Consider the following 27,340-nt stretch of genomic DNA (forward strand, 5'->3'; position numbering starts at 1 on the left):
CAAATAGTGATTCGTTTACTTTTTCTCACGTCGTGCATTTGCACAAGATGCACATTGCGCGTTGAAGAGTTCGGTGGTGCGGTAGTGAAAACTGTGCAACAGCAATAACATATGTGCCACTCGTTACAAACCTGCCCGTATCCAGGGCTAGATACTGCAAATCACGGCCTATGCTGCAGGCAGCGAGATCAAGATGCGCGGGTTACGGGTCGTATACTAGTTAGCTGTCTCTTCAGTCAACTCCATAGCGCACTTTGGATTTGGTGTGCAGCATTCAATTGTTGAAAATAGCAAATGCGCTTGAACCAGCATTTCAGAATGTCTCACAAACTTATGCCCACAAGGTAGCACTCATAAAACAACACAACGACCAGCATACGGTGTCAGCACATCCTGGTCTTTGGCGTCGTTAGCACCTATTCTTTAAACTTCATCACTAAGTCGCCATACTCGAACACCTTAAGCACCTTTTCATCTATCTCACCTATAACACATCTCCGTACCTGTCTGACTTCTCCCCTGCCCCTCCCTACCCTCCCCCGCCATCACCCCTGTACTCACTTCACCCCGAGACTGCAGGCCCTGCGGTGTGCCTGGACGGTGGTCTGCCGGGCCGGGGAGGGCGGTACGGCCGCCGCCACTCGGTCCCGCTCCTCTGCCGACTCACGGCTCGAGCTGGACTGGGCAGGGGACTGCGCCTGGGGCTCCAGCTGCAGGGAGAGTCTGTGGAGAGTAACACGGGGTGTCAGAGAGACAGGGGACACCGGGGACTGCGCCTGGGGCTCCAGCTGCAGGGAGAGTCTGCGGAGGGTACACAGAGGGAGGGTGTCAGAGCGGATAGGGAGACACGGAGACCAAGCTGAGGACGACACATGGGCGGAGGGGAGAATAAAGAGCAAGTCATTATTTCATAACTCTTGATCACTGACAGTTGTACATTACAGTTGTACATACATTGTATTATTGGCGTAGTACCATGTCTAAATGCTATGCTGCCAGAAACAAACGATTTATTAATTTAGTTTTAGCAAAACTTTCAACTAATGCGCTTTTCATGTGTGTACGTTCGTGCGCGAAAATACTGTTGGTAGACGGACGTATGCTGATGCAACACATCGCGTTCGGTGAAACAAGCAGGAAATGTCGGACCGATGGTATCACAGCGCTTTGTGGCTGGCAGCCGAAGTGTAACGTTTTAATGATGTCTGCTCTACGTGCAAACATACAGAAGTACTCTACGGCTCACAAACTACCTATAGCAGGGAAGCGAGTATGTTTCAAAATAACGCACCGCTACGGTAAACAGCATAGCAAAGGATCCCTAATGACGCATTGCAGCCAGCCAATATATTATCTTACAACGTCCCGAAATATCTCAACTTTTAAACCAACCACAACTTCCAAACCCCCGTCCAGCCTCCCAACAACAGTCACTCACTTGTAGTTGTCCTCGTCGATGAACTTCTGCAGTTCGTCGATGTAGCGTATGGAGGCCAGGTAGCTGCTGACACGCGGGTTGAACGGCAGGTGCGAAAAGTCCGACTGCTGGAACTCGGAGATCGTGCGCAGGATGTTGTTCATCAGGTTCCGCCGCTGAGACGACTCGAGTCCGCCCGACTGCGGGTGCGCCATGTCCACGTACACCAGGTCCGTCAGGTACAGACCTGTGGGGAGAGGGGGTGGGGGTGTTAGTCTATAGCTGGGGGACGCCATGTCCACGTACACCAGGTCCGTCAGGTACAGACCTGTGGACCGCAGAGAAGGGGATGTTGTCAGTTAATAAATGGGAGTACACTGTACAGTACACCAGGTCGGTCAGGTACAGACCTGTGGACCGCAGAAAAGGGGACAGAAGGCGTCAGGCAAAGGCAATGCATTGAGGGGATTGTACGCGAGCCAAGTCACGTACAGACCTGCAGGGTGAGGCCCATCAGATATAAAGGTGATTATATAAAGGCTGATTCTACGTAAAGCTAAAACATACACGGATGAGCTTGATTAGCAAATATGCTCGGTAGCCATATAATCGCCATTCTATGTAATTGACTTGGAGTCAGGCTCAATTGCGGTATGCGACACCGCAAGATGGAAATCCACCCATAAAACAGACACTGGTCCAGAACACCCCACAGGACACACACACTGTCTTTAATGTTTATATAACACACCGTGGCATTTCTGCACGGCGGACCAGCTACGGCGCTGGGTCTTTCCACGCGTCAGCCATTCTGGAAGTCGGCTACGAAATCGTGAGCATGCTTGAAGGCCATAGCATGCGAGGAAGATAAACATGTGAGAAATATTTATGGCGTAGGTTTAGTGGAATGAAAATCATGCTCTTTAACAGGAACATCATTGAAAATATACAAGAGACAAAAGTGACGCCTTCAAATAGTCGACCACACTCGCTAAGTTTAACAGTGCTATTCAAAACATTTCAAAAGATATTTTTCATTTTAAGAAGAGAACACTTTTCAACAGCAGTCTTTAGATCACTCAGTGCACTTCAGAAAAGCACATTTCCGTGCAAGCGTCCGTCCACAGTTCACCTTCGCCACATTTCAAGCCAAGACGATGCGGCCTACGGTCCGTCTCTCACCCACGACCCTCCTACTCGTCTCTCTGAGCCGCCTCACAAAACCCACCTCCCCCACCCCCACCACCCCCTCCGCCGAACCCCCCACTACCTCCCCGTCCCCACCGATCGGTAACGGCACTCTGCCCTCGGAGACGCAGCCCGGCCTGGAGAACCTGCACTGTTTCCAGTGCACGGGCGAGTCGACCGATCCGGACGACCACTGCACGGACAGCGGCTGGATCTCGATCCCGCGCGGTCAGCGGCTCGACTACCGCTACCTGTGCCCCCGACACATGGACGACTTCTGCATGAAGACCATCGAGCGCTGGGAGAGCACCCGGCCCGGCGTGGCCGACAGGTTCCGCACGCGCCGAGGGTGCAGCGGAAAAACCATGACCAGGTGAGGGACCAGGGCAGAGTAAACAGGACCAGGTGAGAGCACACGGTGGAGAAAACGTGAGGGTCAGGGCGGAAAGAGGATAGGTCAGGGTGCAGCGGCAAAGCGAGGACCAGGTTAGGGCCGATCGGTGCTGGTGGAGACTCATATTCCATTCACTGTACTTTTCTCACAATCATTCAGTATGCAATGTAGCAATAATCCTAACCGCTTACAGAAGCCATGTAGCATGGCCATTTCGAAACCAAACCAGAAGCTCAGTGCTAGGTAATTCAAGGAACCAGACCATCTTACACATAAACTATCAGTACCCACGGCAACAGACGCGATCGAGGCAAAAATCGTCTGTTTATCAATGACATTGGAACTCAAGAATGTCATGTAGTACCTTACCCTGCATCAACTGACGCCACATAATGCAAATACGGATTGGCAATGAGGCATGCAACCCAAAGACGGGTCCCTAGGACATATTTCAGATCTACGTTGCCACCGCGTTTTCTTCAATAGCACGCCACATAGTTATCTACTGTTGGACCAAAAAGACTTACAAAATCAAGCATATAAGCAGAGCTAACAGGACTCAGGTGTTTGGACCCTTCTCCCGAATACAGATAAAACCCAATATCAAGCGTTACGCTTATCAACAACTTCATGAGACTAAAAAGTTTCAGGGAAGAACAACAATGTTCCAACGAAATAAAAGTTTAGCATCAAACAAGTCCTGTGAGCGCCATTTCAGAACCATCAATATTGGTGTCGGGGAGCGCGGACTGATTCGACGCCCACCGAGCCATGTGGGAACACATCGCGCCTCTTTGAGGTGGGCTATAATTAGTAAAAGCCATTAGGTCTGGGACAACCCTGACTCGGTGGGTTCGTTTTTGTGTGGGTTTTCCAAAAGTTCCCAGACTTTTCCAATGCCCAGGAGGAAGCAACAGGATTAGCAATTACACGTTTTCACGTCCGAGTTAGAGTTAAAACAATATTGGGCCACTAAATTCGGAGCTATGATCTGATTCTAAGACAACTTCCTGCATCAACCCACGCACCAGAAAACATTGACTTTTGACCTGAGGAAACGTGAACACCTTAGACCCAAAGGTCAAGGTGTTTGGCCACAACATTGATTCAAGAAGGTGGTAATCCCATCAATATCCAGTCTCAGACGACATCACACTAGTGTTAAGCGATATTTAGTTAACACTACTCGCTGAAACTCCTCTCACATCAAACGCTGCAATCTCTGGAGCGTTCACATCTACAAAAGCCCTCGCGCCCAAAGTCCGCTCGCGATGCCCGGTCATCCAACCCGGCCTGGTACGGGGCGGCACGGGCCACGGGGGCGTCACGTCACTGTTTGGGCACGGTATAAACACCCGGCTGACCGGCCGTGACGAGGTGAAGGGGTGACGAGGGTGACGGTCGCCAGTGACGCCCGTTTGTGACGCAGGCGACGGTCAGTGCCGGGTACCGTCAGATCACATCGGTTCGTATCGCCGCCGAGCCACCCAACGCCTCCAGCGCGTCACTATCGCTGCCTCGGTCACAACACATACCACAGCATCCTGCCGGGACCCCGGTCCGTCCCCGTGCCGTCCCATAGCCCCTATCTGACCCGACACCGCCTACTCTTCCCGCCTACCGCCTCTGACGGCACCGCTACAGCCGGTGGCATTTGGTCCGGGCGGCTCTGATAGCTGGGGTGATGACGGGACAAACTCGGGGAGAGACGGGCTCGGGGAAGCCCGATCGGATATCTCGGAGCCACCGTGGGCGGCCCGGGGCGGGGGCGGGGGCGGGGGCGGTGGAGATGGTACCAGGCACGGAAAGCACGGACCAGTCACGTGGTCCCGCCGCCGTTATAAACATACATAACACAAGAACTGCGTACGTAGGTCGGCGGCACGGGGCGATGACCAAAACACGGGGTTTTTGCGGCGCCGACGTAGCGTGGTATGTCGCAGGAGAACCGGGCAGACGCCAGACGGACACATTACGGGAACCCGGGGCTATAAAGCAGCGGGAAGACCCATACATACACGTGCTGTGTGCATGCATGTGGCCGCTGGACAGCCACGTGGCGCCGCGCGCGTCTTAGCGCGGCCCACATCGACCAATGGTATACAAGGTCTGATTAGGTCAGGCCATGAAAAGCTGGTTTTAACTTGCCTTAGTCGGGATTTCATCGAATAAGCCTGCTGTCTGGTATTAATTGAGCTTAGCTAAGTTACGTTCCCTAGGTTAGCACGGCTTAACCCGACTTAAATATGCTTAATGAAGCCCAAAGCTAATATGTAATCAAATGTGGACCGCTTTTCCACACCCAGGGGAGCCAAAGCACATTCCAGAGCTTCTCAATGTCAAAGAACTTCAATTTTCAAGGTTGAATGAATGACCAAGAGCTAATAATCCTAGTTAATGAAACTGCCCGAACCAAAGCTGAATGAATGCTAGTGACTGCTTCATTTTACGAGCGTCAATAATCTCCCGTCAGAAGCTGGAGTCATCATCATCAGTCATCACCTGTCCCCCGCCGTGACCGAACAGCTGACTGATGTTATTCACGGGTGTCTGTTCCCAGTCAGCAGAGCGGCGACCCAGAGGGCGCGGGAGTGGAGTTCCTCGTCTCCAACGGATGCACCGATTTCCGCAAAAACCCCGCCACCGGCGCGTGAGTAGACAGAGACAACTCGGAGAGAACAGGGACCTCGCAAATCAATCACTCATCAGCCTCCTCTGATTGATAATAGGCAGCGCTGCAACTGCTTTACGGCACCCATAAATCGCCCTAATCGTCCCGCGAACAGCTCGCAGTTGCAGCTTCTCCGCAGCGGGCTGAGCTCACCCCGCCAGTTGATCTCATCAGTCAGCCCGCAGCGCACGCGCCCCACCCGGTTAGTCGGGCCGCGTTCCCCGTGCCACCCGTCCTCCCCTGTCTACCGCCAGACACCAGAGTTAGTCGCGTAAAGCCGCCTCTGGTGCGCAGCTGAGTGTATCCAGAGGTCAGCAGGGCCGTACGTCGTACGTCGCCCCGTGCTGGGCCCGCCGCCGGTACAGAGACAAACGGCGGCGCGGGAGACTGGGCTGTGCCGGCCGGCTGTTTTGATAGCCGTCTGGCGCCGGCGGAATGCGAGGGGCGGAGGGTACGACTCTGAATGACGCGACCGCCGCCCCTTCCCGCTCATCCTGCTGTGTGTGTATGACTGTTCCACTCCGACTGTCCATGACTGGCTGTAGCTGGCGCTGGATAGTCCACGCCGGCCCTACGCTTTACGTCTGATGTCACATGACCCAAGAGTTGTTATGTTTTGTCTCAGAGCCCTGCGTACTACTGCGCGACCTTCTTCCTGGTATCAAGTGTCCACCCCACCTCACATTCCATGACTGGCACGACGAGAACCAGTGATGACGGGCCAGTGATGACGTTTTTCGTCACATTTCAGATACGTGCAGATGTGTTTCTGCGACAAGTCGCTGTGTAACACCGCGGCGCGGTGGGCGGCGCCGTCAGTCCCGCTGCTGCTGCTGCTACTGCTCGCCGTGACCCGGCCGTGACCGTCTGTGACGGGCCGTTAGCAGCGGCGTCACGGAGCGCAGGACCTCTGTGACGGCCCGCCAACACGGGCGTGACGGACCGTCAACACGACTGTGACGGAACAGCTGTAACAAGCTACCACCGCTGCCGCTGCTGCTGACAGGCTGGACGAAATGCCACCGCCTCAGTGCAGGCAAAACATCATAAGCAAGCCATCATCAGCGGGATTTCCAGTTACCGTCGCCCACTGACCCCATCACTACATCTACCGAGGCGCTGCCGGCACGCCCCACCGGCTCTCTGGCTTCCTTCTCAGCTCAGCGCATCAGTGCTATCTTCTTACCTCGCCGCCTCTCTGCCTTCCTTCTCACCACCATATCGGCTCTGCCACCCTTCTCACACCTCACCGCCTCTCTGCCATCTTCTCACTGCCTCACCGCCTCTGTGCCATCCTTCTCGCCACCCGCCGCTCGTTAGCCCAGCCCGTGAGCCCACTCACCCGTGACGGCTCACCGCTCCACGGCACGGAACCACAGCGGAGCACGGAGCGAAGAGTGATTACATCAGGGCCTCCGGCACCGAGTCAACAATGACCGGGCCGCGGCGCGGCGGTAACGCACGGCCGACCAGCGGGAACCGACGGCGCGCCGCGCGGCCCAGTGGCCGGCGGCGTGACACACTGACACAATGTCGGTGACACAGTGCCCGACCGGCCGCAGCGCTGACACGCGCCGTGACACACTGACACAATGGTGGTGACACAGTGCTCGAACTTGCTGATACGCGGCATGTCGTCTGTTGTGACACGGCAATGCATTGATTTGTGACACAACGGCTCATCTATGACAAGCCAATTGATATGATGCTTAATTTGTAGCTCGATTTACAGCCAGCGCGTGCCTCCACGCACGCCAATGAACCCACTGCGCCTGTGCCGACCTCCAGACGGTCAAATTCGTCCGGCCGGCTGCACTGTATGCCTCGCTGGCGTGTTGAGCCAATCACCGCTGGCAAGTGGCCCACCGGATGGCGAATAATCGTACACATTGACGCCATAAGAGCCGAGTGTTGGACGGTCGTTCACCCACGTGGCTGAGGATTGTTGGCTAGTAAAGCGCAGAAGGGTGTTCCCAGACGATGGTGAAATGCTCGCCAAAGGTCGGCGCGGGCCGGAAACTGCGTGCTGTATTGGTGGATATATCGATCATGCTGTCGCCCAGACGTCAGGTGGGTCTATATTGGGAACGATCGATTAATTCAGACAACATGTTGATGCTGTTAGATGCCGGCCTTCGGAGATTGCTTATTTGTTGGGAGATGAAAGTGGGCTGAGTGTTGATATTTGTAGTAATAACAGCTACCGATAGCACCTTGCATAGCTCAATTTGGGCATTGCCTTCACCGATATTCGATCATGGGCAGGTTACAGTTTCTTTGAAACCACCCAACGCTTAGTATAACAACATATTTCAAATCGGTCGCGGACTCTTTGCCCTACGTCTCAGTGTGTGTATTCTTTAGTGCACGACACAGAGGCACGGCAGAGTTTTCACTTACCCAGGTAAGGTATACACGGCAGCTTCGCTCGGGACAAGAGGTCGCGGAGTTTCTCCCAGTTGTTGACATCCAGAAACAGCTCGCGTTGCTTTTCAAACTTCTGCAGAACATTCTTGGGCAAATGTGCCCACATCTTTTGTAACCTGAAAGGAAAAGAAAGGTTGCTTTAAGACGCAAGCCACATTGTATTGACTACATATTGACGTGAAAAGTTACGAAATAAATACAACCAATCCGACATGCCATTGAGTACGGTGTAAAAGGAAATAATTCATGAGCTTATTGGTGAAGAAATACCACGAAAACTCGAACCAGTCGGTGTACGATACCAATAACTGTGTGTGCCAGAATAATAGGACGTTTTGGGTTTCTGAGACACGGTGTAACGGAAGCCAAACGTCGGCATAAGAAACGGACCGCGAAACACAATACCATTTATGGCTTCGGTTGGCTACCGATACCAGCACGTCGCTAGGTACAATGTATTGCGCCCACTTCTTGAAAGGTTTCTATAAATGACGTACAAACATAAATAACCTTCACATATTTCCTTGCTTTGTTCGTGTTAGCACACCACTCAGCGGACCGGTAAAACTAACAGAACTGGAGCTGATTTCACATGCAAAAGCCACGTGTAGACCTATTTCCGTCGTGCTTACATGGAGATTATCCTAATAAATCGGGTTTATCTAGTGTAATCGCAGACTCGGGCTGGCGCAACAAAGACGGGGAAAACGCCAACGAACTATGAAAATCAGCTGACTGGACTAAGCGCTGAATCATCGGTAATTAACAATGATATAATAATGTGCCACAAACAACACTTTCCACGCTGAATTAATCCATTACACAACACTCCAGCAATCCAACAGCTGCTGATTCCAGAGTGCCAGTACTAACATAAAACAACTTCAGACCGACATTTTACCGATTTAAGCCAGTACTAACACAAACAAATACCATGGGAGAAACATGCGCCGCAAGCCCTCCTCCCTCCCTCCCTCTCTCTCTCTCTCCTCCCCTCTGTCCCCTCTCACCGGTAGATGGGCGCCGTTTGGAGGGCCGAGATGATGGCGAACTGGCCGTGCAGGTTGTTGAACTCCTGCAGTCGTTTGGCCACGCGGATGAACAGACCCAGCACCTCGGCCCGCTGCTTGACGCTGCGCACGTTCAGGATCTCCTTCACCGTCCAGAAGCTCACCTGCCGAGGCAACGTGGCGGTCAGGGTGGCGGTTAGGGTGGCGGTCAGGGTGGCGGTCAGGGTGGGTGGGGAAGCCAAGATTATTATGCGAGCGCTCAGAGTGAAGTATAACCGGACACTGATGGTGATGGACAAGGCAATTTGGTGGTGATACAGACCGATGGGACTAGAGACGATAATGACCAGTGGTTGCAAATGCACATGGGGCTACCAAAGCCCAGTGCACTTGACGCTGATCATAATGAAAATGAAAGACAAAGATTCATGATTTCGGTAGCCGAAATCCTCGCAACCAAATACGGTCAATAAGCCATCAGTTTGCAGGCAAGCCCACAAACGACACAAACTCCACAGAAAAAATAGTAAATCCTCCTTAATTGGATGACAATACAGTACAACACCCAAATAAGAAAACACAAAGAAGCACCGAGCCTAATCCCACCAGCCCGGCATACTCTGCAGCTGCGGTTCTCCTCACTACACCCCACCTCCAACATACCCGTCCATTCCCCGAAAACCTCCACAGTCTGATCGTGTCCACCGACTCTCTGGTCAGCTCAGATTACCACCGACAGCTCACAGCGGTCCCCAGAACATTACCGCCGTAACCAGGACGGTTGGCGGCGACGGACACCTACCGTTCCCTATTCAACCCGCGCCGTGACGGGCGGCACGGTGTGAAAGGTCGTCGTGCTCACGTCACGAGAGGAGGGGGAGGGGTAAATCCGGTACTCGTTCTCAATACGGGCGGTCTGTCGCCGGGTGGTTTTGGGTCGAACGGTAAGGTGCTGGGATACGGTGTGATCGGGCTAATGGGGCGATCAGGTTAGGTGGTAGGGACTGGGGACAGGAGCTGGTACCCGCCCACGAAACGGAGCGGGCCAACGGAGACACAGAGAGAGTCGGCGGATCGTTACTGAGTGACTTGGTGTTTCAACACCCACGGCACAGGGTCTCTGCACCCAGCTGTGGCACGACCCATGTCTCATCGCAAACAACAAGGCACGAACTCGACACCCACGCTTCACTGACCTTATCCCTTCTCATACAACCCAATCCCAACCCACTACATGCCTTAGCTTTCCAATATCCCAGTGTATCAATCACCCGTACCAACCCGCTCCCCCAGCGCAACTTTACCTGATTGAAGCGTCGGGTGAACGCCACGACATTAGGCGACAGGATGTGTTTGTCGCGCCGGTTCCAGCCGAGGCAGGCCAGCTCGTCGGGCTGGATGCGTTTGAAGACCTCCCAGTCGGCGCGGGTGATCTGGGAGGCGAACTCCTCGGGCGGGATGGTCAGCACCTCGAGGAAGGCCGGCTTGCCGCTGCCGCCGCCGCCCACCGCGCGAGGGAGGCTGCCGCAGAGGAGGTCGGCCGTCACTGATCTGCGGCACATGGCGGGCGTGACGTAACGTAACGCGACATAACGTGGCGCTCTTGGTTATACGCCAGGTCTTTGTGTGTTAGACAAAAGGATTGGCGAATACTTCTGCATACCACAAGGAAAAAACACAGGCTAGCTGCACAACTGCATCCCAAATGCACTTCGTTGGCAAATTTCAGCAGTTAGGTAGCGGCATCAGCCTGTCGCAATCACTTGGCTTGCGCCACATTGACAAGGCACAGACTAACAGTTAGCATAGACGACAAGCCCTTACATCCTGGGTCTCAATTTGCAATGGACATCTGCTGTCTGAGTGAAGCAAGTAAATTGGGTTTTGGAATGAGCTTCTGGAAGCTACTACGTATTGGGAGGGCCTGGGAGGCACCGTACCGACGCCCCAGACAGTCGTGCATATCCAAACATGTTTATGTACATATGCACCGATCTTGATCGAAAGCATCTTCCTTTGTACACAGAGAAACATTAACCATTAACTATGATTTAGCCCAAGTCTCCAGCTGGTCGATGGTAGGTAATATATCAAACCGTCCTTTGCCATCTACCACTCGTTCTCCCCACAATAAATCGCATCACCCTCCGCCTCCTCGGACCAGCCCGACCCTGTCAACAGCGCGTCGTGTACAAGGACACGCCGGCACGGCTCGCATGCAAGCCAAATCACGTGCGGACCGGTCTGACCGCCCTGACGGTCGTCCCACGGACGTCACTGGCCAGCTGCTTACGTGATGGTCAGCAGCGGCTCTGTGCCGTCGTCACAGCAGACGGACAGCGGCCGGTAGCAGCCAGGTACGGAGGCGGAGCGGGCTACTGCTGCTCGCTGAGCCAGCGTCGGCGGCACGGGCAACATCCTCAGCCGTTCACCCCGGGCGGTGGTTGGGGTAGCGGACTGTAACCACTGACTACACACCACGGGGTGGTTCAACTGCACAGACTCCACACCCACACACGCGCGAGGGCGCTCGCACTTCCGCGGCCGCGGTCACCGGCCGGATATCCGCGGCTCCGAGGCGCCCTCAGCTAGGAAGCTCGCCCCCGCCCAGAGCCACAGAGAGACACGGAGTTCGCTCTGGAAGCGGCGCCGCACCGAGTACAACTGGGGCCACTCGGCAGAACAGCGCCGACACAGGAAAACCACGCCGGAAAACCACGGCGGCCACAGACACAGGGAGCTTTATCTCCCAGGAATTCCGCTGCGCCCCCGCGCCGCCGCGTGTGTGTGAAATGCAGCAGCCTGGGAGTTTAGATATTTGTTGCCTTCAGCTGCACTATTCAAAGTTCAAAGTGTTGTTTTACAGATGCTCATGTGAATACGAGAAAACACAACCAACTTGCGGAAAGGAATGGTGATCTTAAGTTATCAAAGCATAACAAGAGCAAAAGAGTTCGAAATATGATCAGCTCATCGCTCACCACTCTACACGGTAAATATCGAACGACTTTCAAAGACACACTCGCAGACGCCTTTCCAACGGAAGCATCTTTCGTGCCAAATACGGAACTCAGGTGGCTCTTAAGTGCTACCAGATGTTTCATAGGGAATACCGCGCCGCCGACGCAGCAGCCGGGGCCAGAACGGCAGATAAAACACAGTTACGACCGGCACAGATTCTGTAAAGCGTAACTGGGGCTCCGTAAAGCGTAACGACTCCTATCGGTTCCGGTCGTTAAGCAGAAGCCAATCGGCTCGAACGGAGGGCACAGGGGCGACTCAGCGGCGGAGGCGGGGTCTTCTGAGGGTTATAACACACCCGTGTGTTTTGTCCCTCGCCCACCGCACATCAAGGTCATGTGGCGTCATGAAGTGATCCGTAACTAGGCCCAAGGTGGAGACCATAGGACACCTGTCAGCTATATGAGCCAATACCCGATAGCGTGTGATCGCCGCGGTCTTTGTGGGCCGATAGGAGTTAGAATACGGCCTTGCCACTTCAATCGGGACCTTGGTGACGTACTTTGTGTGATAACAAGACCACCGCGATGAACCGAGTGCCGCCAAATGCCCGATAACTTATAGCCGATAACAAACAAACTGGCACTATCGCATCTCAACGAATCAAAGTAATTCCAGATGAGTACTATCACGACATCACATCATGACCCCAGGCCGGTGACCTTCCACAAACCATGACCTCCGCTCACCCATCTGGCTCAGATCCTACAACAAATATCCTCCAAACCCTGCAGCATGTTCATACTCCAATGAAAACTCTGCCGGCGCCGCCCCGAGTGTGACGTTTGGCACCGGTCCACCGCTCCCCGTGACCGGCTGGGCCGTTACTGCGCCCTCCCGACGCCTGGACGGACAGACGGCGGCACGGCAGCTCACGGCCTCACCAGTCACCGGGCGCCGCGCCGCGACGAGCGAGGTGACCCGACCCGAGACCTGCCTGTTCCGGGAGATAGAGTGGCCAGCCGGAGATCCCAACAGGCCGTGTCGCTGGCTGAGAGGTTCTATGACGCCATCGAGACTTGATGATATACCAGACCTTATATTACCAATGTAATTAATGAGGTGTCACGGAATGTCAAGAACAGGATGAACATCGCTGGATGAGCGATCAAGCCCAATAATCCAACCCTGCCTTCAAGCTGACCCAAAAGCGCGGCCTGTTCTGGGAGGTCACACTCACAACCCTGACCTGACCGGGGGACCTAGCCGACCTGCCTGACCCGACGAGGCGACCTGACTGACCTGGCGCTGAAGCAGGTGGTGACCTTTTCGTCAGGCGACTGTCGGCAGCTGCCTCGCCGAGAGTTGTTCCGAGACAGCCCATAGCGGCCGCCTGAAACACAGAAAAACAACGATAAAGTCAAAAGTCGCACCCAAGATGACGCGGTATAACTTGAGAGCAGAGCTGGTGCATCTTTCATAAGCAGACACGTGCAGTAAGACAGCGCAAATCACAGAATAATGCGGCCTGACTCACATGGGCTTGGTCTGAGAAATCTAGACCGAATTATGGCTTACAAGTGACAGATATGATGATCATCACAGACAATGCAAGCAGTGGTTATCATAACCAGTTCACCACAGTCATGGCCACATCAGTGTCATCGTGACTTGATAATTTCATCGCGAGACGACCATAATCAGATGATGGTCAAATCACATTAGACGCTTCACTCCCATTATTCCCAGAAAGCTGTTGCAATCATCGACACTTCGCGGTGAAACTGCTCCGAAAGTCTCCGAATTCAGACTATCGTCCCCGAATCCTCACTGACCCCATATACAGCAGCGACCGTGTAATACCGCACCAAAATCCCCGTAATCCCTCTGATCACACCGCGCGCTTCTGTGCAAACCCGATTCGCCTGTTGCAACTACCACTGCACGCGCTCTGCGCTGCACAAATCGGCGGCAGAGTGATGGCGAACACGAGCGAACACGGGCCGCGCGCTGTCGACTGGACGGACAGGGAGGCAGTCAAGAGGCACGTGTGGGCTCCTCTGCAGCCACAGACAACGGACGGGGTACGGTGTGATTCACCGCACCGTCTGCAGAGGAGCGGGCTGTGATCGGACGATAGGGAGCGGCGGCCGAGTGGGTACGGTTAGCGCCGTATGCGAGGCCTGTCTGTCCGTCTGTCTGTCGGTTGATCGGTATGTGGCGGAGCCCACGGCCACCGAAGTCGGCGGCTGATCAGGAGATCGACAAGCCGCGACAACGGCGATGGGGCGGTGAAGGCGGGGGCGGGGTGGGGGCGGCGGCAACAGCAGGTGGTAGGGTTAGACAGAGAATTGGTAACTAGAGTTTTTCCTCGGAGGGGTGAGAGGGTACGTGGCGACAGGACGCTTTTTCTCGCTTGACAGCACAATAGCCGTTTTTGTCCGCCAGATTGATGCCAATTGTCACAATCAAAGTCAGCACGTCCTCTGTTGTGTTAAACTGGCGACAATTGACACACCCTGTTAGAGACTACTCCAGACACGTGCAAACACAGAGGAGTGCTAAAGACTAACCCTGTTAGAGGCTACCCCAGACACGTGCAAACACAGAGCAGGAGTGTTAAAGACTAACCCTTTAGAGACTACCCCAGACACGTACAAACACAGAGCAGGAGCCAGACCGCGAGCCAGTCAGCACCTGGTCCGCCCGGTTATGACCGGGGACTGGGGAGAGCAGCCCAGAGGCAGGCAGGGTGAGGAAGAAACCGAACCGCACACCGCCCACGCATCTGTCGAGCCAAGATGACGACTGCACCGCGGTTAACTAGGGGAGCTCACTACCAGGACAAGGCTCACCAGTTAGGCGGAGTAAAAATAGGCACGGCATAATCATTCCCGTCGGCCTTGAGAGTCGGTGCAATCGAATACTGTTGAAAATGAGCAGAGCACTATGTCCTGCTGCAAAATGAGCCCGCTGTGCGGAATTTGGTGGGTGTCAACAGAGTTACTAAGTTACAAAGTCTGATATAACATGTTTCAAACGCACCCCCAGCCAGACAATTGACTACGGCTGATATCACACGTTTCAAACGCACGACTAGACAGACAATTGACAACGATAACAAAGGTCAGAGAAAGGCTCGCCGTCCGTATTAAATAGGAACCGACCACCGACGTTTTCGCAAGTCGTCATGCTCTGTGGCCTACAGGTTATCGAGGCATATCGGGCCCGGGCGCCGCACAGGTTCCATTGTGTGCCTCTATCTGAAAAGTCTGATAGCAGTGCTGAGTTCGGTTCTGATGACCGCACGAATACTTGGCACGACAGACGTTTCAGGTAAATAGGGCCGCGGATCGCCTCCGCGAACAGCCCGATAAGAATCGCGGACAAAAACCGAGCAGCACGCAGTACGGTTCGGAGGCTAGTTAGTGGTCTGTACGGCTGGCCCGCGCCATCATTCATATGTCACGGAAATACACGAGCATCCGTGTAGGACCATACAGGGATACAGGGAGAATGTAGAACCGTGCAATGTTTTCATATGACGTAAATTGGGGCAAAGTCGTGCTCCAGAGTCGGGAACCCGAACCAAAAACGCGACGGCATGTAATTGTATCTATGGCGCCCAGCGCAAATACTCCATAGATCCTCGTGCTGGACCCGATAGTTCATGCTATCAGAAAGAGGCTTTCCAAGGCGAGCATCGCATAATCGACTTAAAACAAATACAACATCCGTTCCGCTAAACAGATGTGTGTCTAGCATTAGTTTCAAGGACGCGATCTTTGCATGACCACTCGCCGGCGAATAGTTTCACGCGATGTTTGGCCGCTGTGATTCGGAAGCCGAGTGCTCCGGTGCATCAATTCAGTCGAGCAATTTATATCCGCCATAAAACAGCCATTGGTCCAACTGTCACGCGCGCTGGGTTTTAATCAATGCGTCTGCACTTCACGCCAGCCATAAACCGGCAAAATGTGTCAATGTGCTACCTCCGGCAGGAAACACTTGACATTCCAATCCCTGCGCAAACATCCCCAGTCACGAATTCTCAGCAGGTGTGAACCAATGTCATCCACTACGCCCACCAGGCTTACAATCAGCCACTCACAAACCGCCCCACCAGACTCTCTGTTCGCTCACCGGGTGCCACGGCCAGCAGGTCGACAATCATCCTCCCTGTCTCCCGTCTCCACGTCCGCCAGTCTCTGTTGCCGTCTGCGTATCCACCGTATGCACGTGCGCCCGACCACCGGCCGACACGCGTCTCTACTCACTGACGCCGCGGGCTCCACTGACTGGCGGGGCGGCACCGGGCGGCTCGGTGCCGCCGTCGGCACGCGTCACGAGACCTTGAGAGGGGCGCCGCGGCTGGCGGACGGCGGCGGCGGCGGCCGCGGCAGGGCCTTCACCGGTCATCGCGCCCGGCGGCCAGGCGGGGGCGGGGGAGGGGGCGGCGGGCTGACCTTTGCCGCCGGGAGTTGCACGGGATTGACCCGTAGGTGGAGGGTGGGCTTGTAACGCCAGATTGGGAGCCATGATTTCGTAAGCGAATCTAAAGGTGAGGAAATGGGTTCAACCATGTTCAACGCAGCTTGAATGTCACGAGTTAATGCATCTGATTATGTGAATGTATATTGGCCAACGACCTTACGTTTGGCAAGACGGTACGCATGCCGCCATTTGTGCTTTTTATAGTTCATGTGCCTTTTTGGCCTTGATTGAGGTGTGAACTGGGATATTTGTAAAACTAATCATGTGACCCGCATATGTGTGTGACCCTTGGTGCACAATATTGCAACATGTGAGCATAAATAATTGCATTCAAACATACCTCCGACTCCTCGACAAACTTCTAGCTACACCAGCGGGGCGCCGCCGCAGCTCACTTTTCGACCGGACAGCTTCCTCTCGCAGCCGGGTTTATGATACTGAGCTCTCGAAGTAAAATATTGATATGACAACAATTGATCAGAGACAACTGTTCCGACGGCGGAACTCAGTCACCGAGATATTTACGATATTACAACGAGAATGGCTCTGCGTCGCCCAGAAATGGGCGTCGACACTCTGAAAATGGGGTGCCATGCGATCTTCAGTTTGGATTTCGAGGTTTGGTAAAATTTAGCGCGATCTGAATTGTTCAAATTCGTACACTTCGTCATGATTCCAACGGAAAACGCAAAACGAAATACCCTCATAGGAATTACTTTTTACACTCGCAGCAATTCAAAAATAACTAAACCAGCTTAAAAGCAACAATATGCAACATCAATGAAACTAAAGCGGAGTAAATCTACCCTATAATCTACCCTATGTTTTATAGTTAAATCTCGTAAGCGGTAACCCAGAACATTTCAAGCCGCATGTCTGCACTCGATAAGCGATACACCTCTGAACAGTACCCATCAACCAGCAATAAAGATCAAACTAGCAACCCCATACTTCAGTCACCACCACTACTGGCACTCATAACACCACACTCCACAAATACAGCACCATGCAGGCTCTCTCAAACCACGCTGCTGCTGTCAGCTGTCAGCCTGATATATATCACGTCACGGCAGTCCGGCAGTCACCACGCCAGGCCAGCAGTCAGGCCTGGCCGTGACCGGGACGCCGACACTGACCAGTGACCACTGCTCAGTGTCAGACCGGAGGGAGAGCTGGCCTTGCCGTGTCACTGACACACAGAGACCGATAGTTTCACGGCCACCGGCGCGGATCAATGATCGGTCGGACCACTGTGCACCGGGCGGGGTCACGAGGCGAGGGGGGGGGGCAGTCACCGCTCAGGGGGAGTGCGTAATGGAGCTGTTATAGTGAAGTGTGAATGGCTGTGAGGTCAGATAACTCGGGAAATATGTGGATGGAGCGCAGGTGATAACTGATAATGCTCACACGAAGCAGCTACTGCATGCTGAAGCTACGGGGAATAAGACATTTGCTGTGTTGGACGCCGCATAAGCACTAAGCAGTAGCTATGCGCGTCAACAGGTATGAGCTCGTTATAGGCACGACAGACTCGTCATTTGCTCGCCTTCCGTGAAGCGTAAAGGAAGGTTCACCGTGGAGACATTGTGACAAATTGGACTTCCGGGAGCGTGATATTGACAAGGCCGCCGCTCCGGGCACAGCAGTACCCATCACACAGTGACCTGCTGACACCGTGGGACCATGATGGGCGTTAACCAAGGTGAAGGTAACAGCCCGACCCAGGCTTTAAAATTCCGGGAGCCTGAAAGTATTTAATGAGAAGAGTACACGTCGGGAGTCGGGCGTACGCTGCACTGTATGCGTTCCGACGCACACACACGAAACGTTTAGGGAAGGGAGGTGGGGTGGCCGGACCGTGGGGTGGAAGCCTGTCCTAGGGTCGATGGCTAATCGGAGGCGTCACTCATACATAACGTATAAGCCGTAGGGAAGTCGAGTAGGCAGAAAGGGGACGGGAGCTTAGGGTACCCTTAAGGCCAGTATCAGAAACTGGGAGTATTCTGAAATGTAGAAGGGGATTTATACAGGGGTTTTACAAGGATAGGAGAGTGTTTTACATATACAGTGTATAGCCTCTTACTGACCTGCACAGGGTATGTTATAACGTCCAGCCTGCATGAACCATCGACCACGCACGTGCAGTCGCTGCTCACTCACCCTGGTTCTCCGCGGCAGCGGGGCTGGCCGGGGGCTGTAACAGTCCCTCATTCACCCCAAGGCCCTATCTACCACTCACCCTGGTCCTGTGCAGGGTCGGTGGGGCCGGCCGGGGGCTGTGTTAGTCCGTCACTCACCCTGGTTTTGAGCAGAGTCGTGGTCGGCCGGGGAGGCCTGTCAGTCCCTCACTCACCCTAGTTCTGAGCAGAGTCGTGGTCGGCCGGGGAGGCAGGCCTGTCAGTCCGTCACTCACCCTGGTTCTGCGCCGGGTCGGCCGGGGGACTGTGCCGGCTCTCCTCCGCCCCTTGGAGCGCCTGCCGCGCCTGGCGGTGCCGCGGCGTCGGCAGAGTCTGGGAGTAGCCGGGCGCTCCGGCGGCCAGTTGGGGCTCCTCATCCCTCTGCCGCCGCGGTCACACACAGAGCTCTCACACACCGAGACCCGTCACCAGTTGCACGCCAACAGCGGACAGACAGAGAGCAGGGAGTGGCGCGCGTCAGAAGCCACCGCAACCGTCGGCGCACAGTGGACGCCGTACAGCGGCAGCGGGGGTGGCAAGCGCGAGAGAAGAGCTGACATTGATTATAGGTTAGCCCAACCCACGCCCTAATGCTACTTTATCAACATGTACTGTGTATCCTTGCCACCGGCATGATCAGTGTAAAAGTATCAGAAAAAGGTGACATAAGCTTAGCCAGAAAGGACAAAGTGCCGCAAAAGTAAATGGTGTTAGGAGTAGGAGTACGTACCTCGCATAGTTTGAGCGTAGCTAGGCTGTCGCAGGACGGTTCGCGGGCAAAGTCCGAGTGCCACATGCCGAGGGCGCGCCCCTCTCAGCATCGGCTCAGATCTGCCTCAGGTGCACCGCCATCACCCTGCGGGGGAGCGGAGGGACCGAGTCAGCGTGATTTTGTCGGGCACATGAGAGTAGAGTCAGGCTATTGAACAGTTTTAGAAGCCTCCACACTTCATATGAAGACAGTGTGGGGCGCAAGTCGAGGTATCGTGCACCAACCAGACACCACCAAGCCCCGCTGTCCAGTTACCTACAGCACCTCCCTGCGGTCCCAGCACAGGGCGCCAGTGCCACAGTCACACGGCCAGCGCAGTGACACCTACTGACGGCCGGCCGTGTGCGGCGCGCGGCGCGGCCGGCACCACGCCCCGGCCCTGTTGACAGTCGCGGGACCGGGGCGGCCGCGGCGACCTTTAGAGACTGATGTGCGGCCGTGATACCGACTGCAACAGACAGCGACACTGCCCGGGCGGGGCCGCCGCCGCCGCCACTCAGGTAAATGAAGGTCGTAAAGGATCGTAGCGAACGTGATGGGATGCCGGATTTGACAGGGGGCGGTATTGGCCGACTATTTGGAGGGTGACAGCTATTGGGGAAATCACAGTCACGTGACGGTAGCCAGAGATGAGTGAAAGATGACCTACATATGTCCGATGAGCTACCGCCCCAAAACACTGCTCTTTCAACAACTCGCCAACGATAACACGCACGTGGCAGCATTAATAACGATGAAGACCCATCACCACAAATTCACAATCAACAATCCGAAGCACTCGGTTCGTGCCACAGGCGAATGAATAACACCACACCATCCAGGACAGCGAAAAGGTCACCGGCCCCACGGCGGATGGAGAGCTAATGGAGGCAAGTGCCGCCAATCGACTAGTTCCGAGGAGCGCTGCCCTCTCCGGCTGCCGGAGGCCGGGCCGCTGACTGGCGCCAGGCACGAACACCGCCATTTCCGCACAAAGCTCCCGCCAGAGAGGCTAGCGGAAGTCCCGAGACGCCACCATTTGCAACATAAGTGGTGCCATTTCTGGAGCTGGCCCGATGTTATGTAAGATGACCATTTGAAATGGACTCAGCACATGCTGTTTCACACCCTATTTTTGTAGTACCTAGAGTGGATGATAAAAAGATGACAATGCTACGAAACAAATGTCTCAAAGTCGGTCTTAGCAAGTTTCGCTGCCAACTTGCAGCCAATAAACAAATATAAAAATAGGCTCACTGTAAAGTAATGACCAATTCAACGGACAAGGGAAAGTTATAAGTTTATGCGAGTAATTCATCTACTACGACGATACTACGGGGCGTCGACGATTTTCAAAACCCGCAAAGCATGGTAAATCCCGCTGCAAGTACAAACAAATGAGCAGTGCTGCTGTTGCTCTTGCATCGCCCACGCCTTCCCGTACCAAGGCAGCGGAAGGTCACATGACCCCACTATCAACCGACCCCAGCCCGCTCCCCGTTACCGACCGTCCCTCACTATCGGGCGGTGCAGTCGCCAAGAGGAGGGGGTCAGAGGGGGTGAGGCCACTCGAGCTGCGCAGATGCGGCCCGGCCCGTCTTCACCCCGATATGAGCCGCGGACGGAGACGGCGGTGACCGACGGTGTAGTCCCGGCGCGGCCACATCCGCTCCAGAGGAGGGGACGCCATCAGAGCAGGGAGGGAGGAAGGGGTCCGGGGTCTTGGCCCACTGTATTAATTAGTTAAATAATATTGGGTCCACATGGTGGGTCCTGTATGGGTTGGGGAGCAGATAACATAATAGTTGAAAAATATATATAGAGGTTAAATAAATTGCTGGTTTGAATCAAAGTGAAACAATAGATTCTTGACCTGAAAACCTTAACGTCATAAAAGACAAATGTCAATTAAATAAAAAGCCTAGAGTACTTTCAAAATATTTCCTGATCTCAGTAACCACTGAAGCATTAGTTATGTCCTACTTACCCTTTATTCTCATGATCATTGATTAAAGATAGTACTTTTCTATTCATACCAGCGTTTTCAAGAAATTGTCATAGAGATGTATTGCAGTGCCACCTGAAAATGCTGCTATAAAAATGTTAAAATCGGATTGCACTGACCATCCCTAAAGAAAAAAGAATGCAGCTCCAAAGCAATGTTTGTGAATGTAAAATACATAATGGTGCATTTGTTTGTGTACTGTGTACTTAATGTGTAGGCATCTATATTATCAAATATGAGTACTGAATATTAAAGGTAAAAATATAAGCAAAATAAGCTACATAAACTGTATCCATATAAAATCTTAGATAAGCTCTGTAAGCGAATACCAAAAAGTGAAAATTTCTTAGGATTCTTAGCACACAACACCAAATATCAACCAACATTTGCTATGTGAGAGTTGGACTGACTGGACTGTAATGTACCTATTAATGAATAAGGGAAAATTCTGCACATGATCACCAATTTATCTGAGGAGTGAAGGAAGTACAAATGAAAAATATACTTTTTACAAGTTTGTTAGAAAAAAAATACCAACAAGCTTCAAAATTTATTAGTTGGGGGCATATGAACCTTAGCCACTGTTCAAACAAATGCTTATTTTTTACAAAAAAAAAGAAACAAGCATTCTTCTTTGAAAGGAAGAGCTGACAACAACAAGGCTCAGGATGGATCATGGAAGAACAGTGAACATGCTGGGATACTAAGCAAACACCTCATGATAAGTTGGTTGCCTAATGGGCAGGTCAAGGTGGCCTGACTGCATATATCTGGCAATCCCAACACAATTGGTGACTTGTAAATTATGTTATTTTGAATTCCTGTAGCTTATGAATTATAAGGCTCTGTAGGCAATAACTTTTTTAATTTCAGTTATTTATTTATGAGTAATTAAGTGATGTGCGCACTGCTAAGTGCTAACTGCTAAGAGCCCCGAGGGTGAGGGCACCTCTTCCGCCCCTCCCGAATGGCCACCCCAACCCCTACCACCTGCATTGTCCAGAACCACCCTTCAACTCAGGTACATATCCAAACAAAAAGGGAAGAGTAAGAACTTGCACTTGAGGCCAAGCCTATAACTCAGTAGGTGGAACTATGGTCATGAGTACCCAAATATAGGAACGTTCCCATCTTTGGGAACGGAGTTCCCAAATATGGGAACGGGCGTTCCCATTTATGGGAACGGAAGGCAATTTTTCGGCCGTTCGCCCGCTAAAACTCATTAGTGCATCACGTCTCAAAAAAGTGCACGCTAATTTAAGTATCTACTAAGTCTCTATAAAATTATCTTTAATCTGACCGTTGAACAAGGAAATTGACCGTCGAATGATATTTTTTATGATTTTTTGAAATGACGGAATGGTGAAAACATGGGTTACACTACATTTAACATGCAATTTTAGGGAAAATGAAGCGTTTTTACATTTTGAGGTCAAGTATAATAATTTTCGCCTGGTTATGAAGTTTCATACTAGCGACACCAGATTCTGACATATGCAAGCGAACACGCGGACAGTCCCGAGGTAATATTGTTGACATTTGGTGTCGAAGCGGACGACCGCGTAGAACGTGCGTGATTTTACCGAACTACTGTTGTAAACTCAGTTTAAGTGGTCGAAAATTATTCAGCTGTATTTTATCAGCCCGGAAAGACATAGGGGCATTCCACGTCAAATCAAACACCGAAATCCGTCATCCCCTTCGATTTTTCTGAAAATTTGTAGGCAGACTGGGCATGGCTCAAAACTGAGTTACGTATAATATTTTCGAAATTTGATAACGTATCGCTGAGATATAGGTCATCGAATATAGCGAAAAATGCCACACATCAATTTTTTAAATGGCTATAATTCTGGTTCCTTTTCTGGTATCAAAATGATATTAACAGGGTCTTATAGGCAATTGATAAGGCTTTGATTTTTAATTATAGAAATAAATTGAAGTGACCTTGAAATGCTTTTGACCTTGAATTAAAACAGAAAAAATTAAATAGCAAAAAACACGTCACCTTCGATTTGGGTAATTTTTACATATTATGTCCGTCACAATGTTCCTAACCATCTGTGAAAAAATTGGAGTGGGCCATTCATAACTTTCACGGCAAACGCCGTTTTCATGCATCAACATCACGCAACCGCGCGTGACCTTGAAAGACAGAGTCAAGACATGCTTGTGTACACTTTCTGAAATGGATGATTGCTGATTAGTGATATCCCAAACTCTGCGAGAATGGAAATGCATAGTCATCGTAGTCAAGCATTCACGTTCCATAGTAAAAGTGTCTCAGGCAAACTGTATTTTGCGGTGAATTTTGAGCCGTGTGGAAATGCATCATGAAGTAAATTCAACGAAAACATTATCACGCAACGATATCTTCACGTCTTTTGATCTTCACTATACGAAAGAACATACATTTTTAGTATGTATGGGGAATTTCTAGTTAATCCAATAATAAATATGGCAGTTAAAGGCCTGCTTAGAGTACACACATAAAAATATTGACACCGTTAGCGGTGTAATTGCACAGTACATATCTGAGCACTTGAGGAAAGTTAATTTAGTCCCTTCCCCGCTTAAATTACTCGCGCTTCTAAATGAACACCAGGAAGAAGGTAATAGAACACTGTTAGGAGGGGTGGGTGTTTTACTACATGTAGCAAAACACCCAATCCTCCTAACAGTGTTCTATTACCTTCTTCCTGGTGTTCATTTAGAAGCGCGAGTAATTTAAGCGGGGAAGGGACTAAATTAACTTTCCTCAAGTGCTCAGATATGTACTGTGCAATTACACCGCTAACGGTGTTAATATTTTTATGTGTGTAACATGTCGCCGGCTGCAAGGCGGGCTCGGCCGATGCGGAAAACGCAGCAATCACAATTTTGTGTTTACACGTTCATATTTCAATTGTTTACCAACCGATTTTCAAAATTCTTGCACCATAAGATTGCCTGTACATTTTTTAGTCTTCTCACAAAATTTGACGCGAATCGAACGTAATCAGCGGTAGGGAGCGCGATGTAAAGACGGAACCGTTCCGTTCCGTCCCGGCACAGTCTACAATTCAGGCGGCGCGTAGCGGTCGGGCGCCGGCTGCCGAGTCGCCGCGTCGCTGCGGCGACAGGATGTTCACTTTACACCGCAATTACTAGAACAGTTGTGAACCGATTTTCTTATTGCTTGCACGATGAGATGTCCAATTCAATTTTGGACAGGAAGCCATAATTAATTTCGCATTAATCTTATGAGATATTGGCGAAAAACAGGAGGGGTGGGCGAACTTCGCTCTTCCCCCTCCACTGCGCGTGCTAACATACGTTTGCATATGTGCCATTTTCTTCAAAACTTATGCATGGCCCACTCTAATTTTTTCACAGGTTGTTAAGAATATGGTAGGCAATAAAATATATGAAAATGAGCCAAATCGAAGGTGACGTGTTTTTTGCTATTTCAATATTTGTGCTTAAGAACAGAGTTAAGCAAATTTCAAGGTCATATATTTAAGTAGGTACAATTCTAAACAAATGCTTAAGAAATTACCTAAACAGTAAGGTTTATTTCATTCAAATCAAACAAGTACAACCAAAGTTATGGTCGTTCAAAAATATAAAGATGCAACATTTTGTAAAAATTTGATGCCCTATATTTAGAAGACCTGTGGTCAGAATGTGCAAAAAACATCAATGTAATGTCCGGGGCCAAACAGGAACTCGCTCACAAATTTATAATGAAATCGCTGATGGTAAGGTGCAAAACAGCCGATTTTTGTTCGATTTGACGTGGAATGCCCCCATATTTTATTTGGATGCTAGCTGTTTAGCGTTGTTTTATAAGGAGCGTCATGAGCGTGGTTTTTGTCTTCCGTGTTTCTAAGCATGATCGTTTTGGGGGAATTTCTCTTACATAGGTCGCTCTGTGTGGCTTATTTATAATTTCTATGCTGATTTCGATCATTCCTCGTGCCCATCCTACCAGGCCTTTTGCCACTTACACTCATTAAGAAAGTAAAAAACTAGATTTTCATTGGGGCTAGGTGTTTTGAGGGTGTAACATATTCAGCGTTCCAATTTTTGGATACTTCCTTGTACTCGTCAACTATCGGTGATAAACAGACAGGTGCTTGACATGTCTCCACCCTCGGCACGGACGGTGGATATAGGTATAGAAGACCTTGTTGAACATCGCTGAGCGTTGTGAATTACGTAATCCTGCAGAGGGAGGCGTGCCCGCTGCGAGATCGACGGGAATAAAAGGGCAGAAGACCGGGCGAAACATGCGACGGTCTTGCCGGAAAGGTCATCTGATGATTGTTGCGTTAACAATAATTTGCGGCGTTGGACGTGATGCTTGTTAAAGGGACACTCCCACCTTAACATTAGTTTTGAGTTGAGATAGCCAAATTGGTGGCCATGGCCTGCAAATACCGGTTTGGGCACTCACAACATCGAAAAATGTTTTAATTCGAAGATATGGAATTTCAAACTTGCAGTTTTCGGATTCTAAGGGGCTAATGCATTGGAATGCCCCCTTAGAATTTGTGACGTCAGCGGAGATCTAACGATTTTTAAATCTTAGACTAAAACCATCGTTAACACGTGGTGGTATACGCTGCTTTGCGCGCAACGTCTGCCGCACTTTAAGGCTGCCAAATTATTGCTTCCAAATAAAGTCGCTAGTAACAGGGGAGATGCCAAAAAGTAAACAAAAGTAAAAGCCTAATATCTTGAAAACCAGTGAATATTTTTCGGTGAAATTTGGTAGATATTCGTTTTCGCTCTTTCTGAACCAAGGGACATCACTTCCATGCCAATTCATTAACTTTTTTGAAGGTGGGAGGGTCCCTTTAATGAAAAGAGCCCCTGAAAGGCGTCGGTGAAATCGTTCCCAATTTTGGGTACGCTGTTCCCATAATAAGGAACGCTTGCAGCGCCAGTGTACGAGAGCGTTCCCAAATTTGGGCTCGCGGCCCGGATGATGGACTGCTTTAGAAATAGGGGAACGATTTGAAACTACGATGGGCCTTACAATATCAAACTCTTTCCCAACAATATTGAGACAAATATCAGGCGGTTCACGATCGTTTTATATTTTTTGGACGTCATTTAACGGTTCTTTTCCTTGTTTTAAATAATGCCTACATGGCGTTCCCATATTTGGGTTTATCGTTCCCAAACATGGGAACGAAAATGCGTTCCCGAAAATGGGTACGCTTGACCATAGTTCCGCCTACTGAACTGTGGCCTTGTCGGTGCACAAAAGCAACGCTTCTGCAGCTAGCTCATGGCTGCATTGGCTGCAATAAAGTTTCAAGCTACTGAACGAGAGCAGTTACACACCAAAACAGTCATTGAAAAATAATTTGTGATAATTTAACGCACATACCCCGGCACATACCAGCATTTTCCAGTGATCAAGCGCATAAACTGAAACCGAGCCCCCCAAAACACACAAGAGACGCGCGCGCGCAGCCTGCGTTGTAAATGTCTCCACAAAATATTGGCGTCAGGATTGTATTCCATCTCGGCTACCAAATCTACAAGAAAAACTTCTTCGGTCTCTAAGGATTCCTTCATCGCATGCATCACGCGAATAACGTCCGCAGTCATTGCATGCATACGTTAACTGGGACTGGCAAGAATAATGTAATGTGCCTCCCAGTTCTCCCAATGGTGCTATCTTGCCTCGAATATGATCTAAATTATCACAACTATTCCAGGAATTGTTTGAGGGTTCACCTAATGTCACATTCGTATTTCGTACTCGTAGCATATCTCATCATTGAAACAAGAATACCATCAGTTAGGATTTTACAACGCCAGGGTTAAACTTTAAACAAAATGGGAGTCA

The 27,340-nt window shown here is 51.4% G+C and overlaps 2 protein-coding genes across 19 annotated transcripts in view; one reads left to right on the top strand and one right to left on the bottom strand.

Moving 5' to 3' along the window:
* Nucleotides 1-26,985, bottom strand: part of LOC122386325 (ras-specific guanine nucleotide-releasing factor RalGPS2-like) — a 32,182-nt gene extending 5,197 nt beyond the window's left edge. For 2 of the 18 annotated variants that reach the window (XM_043375412.1, XM_043375408.1), the window contains exons 1-9: nt 26,888-26,985; nt 19,470-19,595; nt 18,976-19,120; nt 13,371-13,461; nt 10,412-10,628; nt 9,108-9,271; nt 8,071-8,213; nt 1,439-1,664; nt 562-723 (exon numbers count right to left, since the gene is read on the bottom strand). In XM_043375412.1, coding sequence (XP_043231347.1) covers nt 562-723; nt 1,439-1,664; nt 8,071-8,213; nt 9,108-9,271; nt 10,412-10,628; nt 13,371-13,461; nt 18,976-19,120; nt 19,470-19,535 — 1,214 coding nt within the window. In that variant the 5' untranslated portion in view covers nt 19,536-19,595; nt 26,888-26,985. Of the gene's footprint in view, nt 1-561; nt 724-1,438; nt 1,665-8,070; nt 8,214-9,107; nt 9,272-10,411; nt 10,659-13,370; nt 13,462-16,211; nt 16,372-18,975; nt 19,121-19,469; nt 19,596-21,477; nt 21,580-26,875 lie in introns of those variants that run through there. The other 16 variants (XM_043375419.1, XM_043375414.1, XM_043375406.1 and 13 more) reach the window with 15 other exon arrangements.
* LOC122386326 lies at nt 2,384-8,308 on the top strand. Its single transcript, XM_043375422.1, has 3 exons — nt 2,384-2,978; nt 5,560-5,649; nt 6,422-8,308. Exons 1-3 carry the CDS (start codon nt 2,575-2,577, stop codon nt 6,531-6,533), a joined length of 606 nt encoding a protein of 201 aa, XP_043231357.1. The 5' UTR covers nt 2,384-2,574; the 3' UTR covers nt 6,534-8,308.
* Nucleotides 26,986-27,340: the final 355 nt, after the last annotated feature.

Source organism: Amphibalanus amphitrite, unplaced genomic scaffold (assembly GCF_019059575.1).
Source record: "Amphibalanus amphitrite isolate SeventyFive unplaced genomic scaffold, NRLGWU_Aamphi_draft 000247F_arrow, whole genome shotgun sequence".
Lineage (NCBI taxonomy): Eukaryota > Metazoa > Arthropoda > Thecostraca > Balanomorpha > Balanidae > Amphibalanus > Amphibalanus amphitrite.

Coding starts and splice junctions, on each gene's coding strand:
- LOC122386326 (XM_043375422.1), top strand. CDS start 2,575: ATGCGGCCTACGGTCCGTCTCTCACCCACGACCCTCCTACTCGTCTCT. Junction 2,979..5,559: donor AGCGGAAAAACCATGACCAG/GTGAGGGACCAG, acceptor GTCTGTTCCCAG/TCAGCAGAGCGGCGACCCAG. Junction 5,650..6,421: donor AAAAACCCCGCCACCGGCGC/GTGAGTAGACAG, acceptor GTCACATTTCAG/ATACGTGCAGATGTGTTTCT.